The sequence below is a fragment of the Labeo rohita genome, chromosome 5, assembly GCF_022985175.1.
Source record: "Labeo rohita strain BAU-BD-2019 chromosome 5, IGBB_LRoh.1.0, whole genome shotgun sequence".
In the NCBI taxonomy this organism is placed as follows: domain Eukaryota; kingdom Metazoa; phylum Chordata; class Actinopteri; order Cypriniformes; family Cyprinidae; genus Labeo; species Labeo rohita.
Window position 1 is genome coordinate 33,327,628 of NC_066873.1, and position 4,588 is coordinate 33,332,215.

General features: G+C 36.4%; 1 protein-coding gene across 1 annotated transcript; it reads right to left on the bottom strand.

Annotated features, from left to right (window-relative positions):
• Positions 1-1,328: 1,328 nt before the first annotated feature.
• On the bottom strand, positions 1,329-2,625 carry vma21 (vacuolar ATPase assembly factor VMA21). Its single transcript, XM_051109345.1, has 4 exons — positions 2,449-2,625; positions 2,145-2,254; positions 1,862-2,004; positions 1,329-1,730 (listed from the first exon to the last, which is right to left on the bottom strand). Exons 1-3 carry the CDS (start codon positions 2,508-2,510, stop codon positions 1,862-1,864), a joined length of 315 nt encoding a protein of 104 aa, XP_050965302.1. The 5' UTR covers positions 2,511-2,625; the 3' UTR covers positions 1,329-1,730.
• Positions 2,626-4,588: the final 1,963 nt, after the last annotated feature.

A 4,588-nucleotide genomic window follows, 5' to 3' on the forward strand; every position in this document is an offset into this window, starting at 1 on the left:
CTGCACGTAATCATCTTCCTGTGTTGCCTTGAGGTCAAATTCTTCTGTCTAAACTAGGCTGAGAAATCCAGAAATCTCTCAATAATCATGATTTCACTGCCTTCCATCACTGTCCTTATCTGTTAGGCTGATTCACTTGTCAAACATGATTACAGTGAGTTTCCACAAAGCTTGTACCTTGTAGCAACTAATTCTGATTTTAAACACAGAACAAGACATGAATCCAGTGCTGCAAAGTTATTATATTGACTATACATGTGTGCTTTTGTTTTCACAGTTCAAGGAGAACTCCACTTCCAGAACAACAATTTACAGATAATTTACTCACCTCCTTTTTATCCAAGATGTTCATGTCTTTCTTTAGTTTTTTGAGGAAAACATTTCAGGATTTTTCTCCATATAATGGATTGCTATGGTGCCCCGAGTTCAAAATGCAGTCGAGCCAAGGAAGAAGGGTTTTATCTAATGAAACAATCTGTTATTTCCATAAAAAAAAATACAATTTAAATACTTTTTAACCTCAAACGCTCGTCTTGTCTTGCTCTCTCTGAACTCTGTGTATTCCGGTTCAAGACAGTTAGGGTATGTCGAAAAACTCTGACCATATTTTCTCCCTCAACTTCAAAAATCATTTCAAAATCATCCTACATTGCTGCTGAAGTTCCAACCCAGTCTTTGCAAAGTGAACATGCAAAGAAGATCAAACACCCTTAACAAAAAAGGTAAAACAGCGATACAGGGCGATTTTTGAAGTTGAGGGAGAAAATACTGTCAAAGTTTTTTGACATACCCTAACTGTCTTGAGATAGAATACACAGAGTTTAGGCAGAGTAAGACAAGACGAGCGTTTGAGATTAAGAAGTATATAAATTGTTTTATTTTTATGAAAATAACCGATCGTTACACTAGATAAGACCCTTCTTCCTCAGCTGGGATTGTTTACAACTGCATTTGGGATCGTCTGAAGCCGCATTTAAACTGTATTTTGGAAGTTCAAACTCAGGTCACCATATCAGTTCATTATATGGAGAAAAATGCTGAAATGTTTTCCTCAAAAATAATTTCTTTACGACTGAAGAAAGAAAGACATGAACATCTTGGATGACAAGGAGGTGAGTACATTAGTATCTGTAAATTGTTGTTCTGGAAGTGGACTTCTCCTTTAACCATTCAGAAAAAACAAAGATACAGTGTTAAAATAGTTAATTATCACATGGTTCCATGTGATCAAATATTTATGTGAATCAAAAACAGATATTTTAGACAAACTGCAAAGCACTTTGTGCTGCAAAAGGGCGAATTTCCAGTAACAACTAAGAACATGAATATTCTGGAGAACAGCTTTAATTGATAAATAAAACAACAGGAAATTATCCATCTTGGAATTATTTTTAACTTAATCACACAGACACACTAGTTTTAAACAACCAACTGTCTACAAGATTGCTGTATGTTTGTGTAAAAATACAAGGGAAGACATTGAAATTACACAGAAGGCCTAAGGTTCAGAATTGGACTCATCTATCAAACAGACTGAAATAGGTCAGAATATGACACTGCAGGAACAATGAACCTTCACAAGAACAGTCTTCTCTGCTGTCCTGTATTAACCCTGCACAAAAACACAGATTAACATCTAACACCTTCTGACAAAACCTCCAGCCAGACCAAAGATGACCTCGACCATTCCGTGAGATGAAGAACAAATCAGGCATCTTCTCTCTGATTGGCTGAGACATTCAGGAAAAAAGTAAACACACACACAGAGATGGTGTCACTCCATTATGATATTTTGGTTCAGGAATGAATAAGAGAGTGGAGTGTGTGTTTCCATCTCTCCCTGTAGGTTCTATAGTCTTACTTAATCCTGTTTTCCCTCTCTCCATTGACGTGATCCCTCATTCCATGCAACATAAACGAAGAGCGCCAGAACCACGTGGACGGCGAGCACAGCAACGATGGCGGCATAGAAGTAGCTGTCATTGCTGGAGTAACCCAGAGAGGCTGTGAAGAAATCAAGAATTACTCAAGCAAATCAGGAACTAAGGATTTAATATACTGACCTGTAGTGTAACACATAGATATTATTATTATTTTAATACATGAATAAAAAAGTTGGCTTATCAGCCTTGGAAGCAAAATACCTTCAAAGAGATAAGACTTTGATGCAAAATAAAGTCCGATGGGTAGAGTTATCATCAGAAGAGTGAAAAACAATAGTGTTTTAAGCACAGAGACGAGAGAGCCGTCATTCCTGAATGAATGCAAGGAAGAAAGACACAAGAAGAGATAAGACACACTAGTCGAAATATGAAATGCAACAACTATATTAATTAATAGTCTATTTCAATTTAATCTCTTAGTTTCGTGTCCTTAGTCATTGTGTGATTTTGGTGTGAGGTCACGTGCAGTCTGAGTAGGATAGTGACATTATATAAAATATCTTACCCTCTGAAATCAGGCGCGGTTGCAGGCGTGGTGCCCACAGCTGGCTTGTCGTAATTTTGCATCTTGTATTTTATTTATGGACCAAAAAGAAGAAAGATATATGAACTCAGCAGCTCAAAATTCCGTGCTGCGACATCTTGAATTACTGCGCTTCCGGGTCTTTGTCACATGATCTGGATGATCGTGACAGCTGTTGTGTGCGCGTTTGCGCATGTCCGCTAGAGGGCAGCACTGTAACGAGTTTCCAGGAGTATACGAAAGTAGTAGTGGAGAGTGGGGACTGTTGCTACACTTTTTCCATTGCCTTTAGTTTCTCAGACTGTTAGTATTAGAAAGCCACAATTTTAATACAATAAAGCCACATCTGTCAGCTACTTACCCACATTGCTGCAACATGTGTACATATGATACGACAATTTACACTTGAATAGACCTAGTGAAATGTTGCAATTGACCCCACAACAGGGAACAGTTGCAACATTCATTACAATGTAATGAAATCATTCTTAAATATCATTTAGCAATTTCTTTATTTTATTTGTGCACAGACAGGGTCTTTAATATAGTAAACTGGCTGTATAAACTAAAGAACAGTAAATGGAAAAACATTCTCAAGTAAGAAATCAATGTTGTGGTAAGGGACAGCATGTTGGGATGTTGTGTTTTTACAGTGCGTCACACGAACAACTTAAACACTATGACCAAAAATCTGATCTTTAAAAAAAAAAAAAAAAAAAAAAAAGATAAAAACGATTTTTTTTTTTTTGTAGAAGAAATGGTCAAATGTGGCTGGTTTCTTCCAGGAAGGATGAGGGGGTAATAGAGCATGTGCAGTATGAATATTGTTACTGTAGCTTATTCCTGCTTGAAGAAATAAGCCATGTTGCAACTGCCCCTTGTTGCAACCATCCCCACTCTTCCCTACAGGACCTGAACTTCTGAAAAATCTCTAAATCAGTAGTGTTTAGCAGTGTTGGGCATGTTACTTTTAAAAAGTAATTGGTTATAGTTACTAGTTACTTCTCACAAACAGTAACTGAGTTAGTAACTGAGTGACATCATTAAAAAAAGTAACTAATTACCAGGGAAAGTAACTATTGTGTTACTTTAAAAAACAAAAACAAAACAACAATTCAAATATGTCAAATAACGTGGATGCCACCAATATTAAATATGTTAAATGAATTAAATTTAAATTAAATTAACGCAATTTTTAGTTTACTCACCGGACTAATATTGAATATCTGATTTATAACTTCAGTAATTAGAATAACCATGTATGAATGCATTTTTGTCATGTTGACTGAACTTTCTTAAGACGGTGGTGCTTAAGATATTGTTTGTCATGTAGTGCTTCTATAAAAAGGGAAAAAAACAAAAAATAATACTGATAAGATAACAAAACTACTACGAATTCTACTACTAATACCAATATAAAACACACCAAGGATTAATGAGCTGCTGGGTTCATGAATAATAATCACATTGTCTGCGTTCGCACGAACAAAAACAGGGGAGATAACAGGTGAGCGCCAGCCAATGAGATTGCGTTTTGCTCATTAGTTCCGCCTACTACCGGAGAAACCGGCAGTTCTTAAAAGCTGAAGAATTCTAAAAGAACTCAGTTATTTTGACAGGAAAATACAACAAAGAATGTCTTTACACGTAGCGCGTCCATTCTTAATGGTATATAAGACTCTGTCGCTTTGTATTTTTCTTTGCGTGTGTGAGACAAAGCGATGGTCATGTGTCTTCACACTACAGTTTACGGTTTGTCAAATACAGGTACGCTGAGCATCCATTCAGATGAACTGAACAATATAATTATAATATTTAAATAGCGTATAGCAACGCCGCATTTTATTGTCAGTGACGGTAACGGTGTTGTAACGGGGAAACAGTAATTTGTTTGATTACTCGTTACTGAAAAAAATAACGCCGTTAGTAACGCTGTTTATTTATAACGTTGTTATTCCCATCACTGGCGTTTAGTACTGGTTTTGGGGAAACCTATCGCAATTTGAATCAGACCTCCATCATAAAAGAGAGCACCATAAATAAGTATTTCGGATAAAAGAGGATATAGTAAGTAAACTGGTGGAAAACCCTACTGAAAAAGACAGCTAAAACCAGCCTAAAC

Bases quoted from the DNA above. Each gene is read 5' to 3' on its own strand.
- vma21 (XM_051109345.1), bottom strand. From the start codon at position 2,510: ATGCAAAATTACGACAAGCCAGCTGTGGGCACCACGCCTGCAACCGCG. The intron at 2,255-2,448 runs GTAAGATATTTT...GCATTCATTCAG, and splicing joins ACCGCGCCTGATTTCAGAGG to GAATGACGGCTCTCTCGTCT. The intron at 2,005-2,144 runs GTATTTTGCTTC...ATTTCTTCACAG, and splicing joins AAAGTCTTATCTCTTTGAAG to CCTCTCTGGGTTACTCCAGC.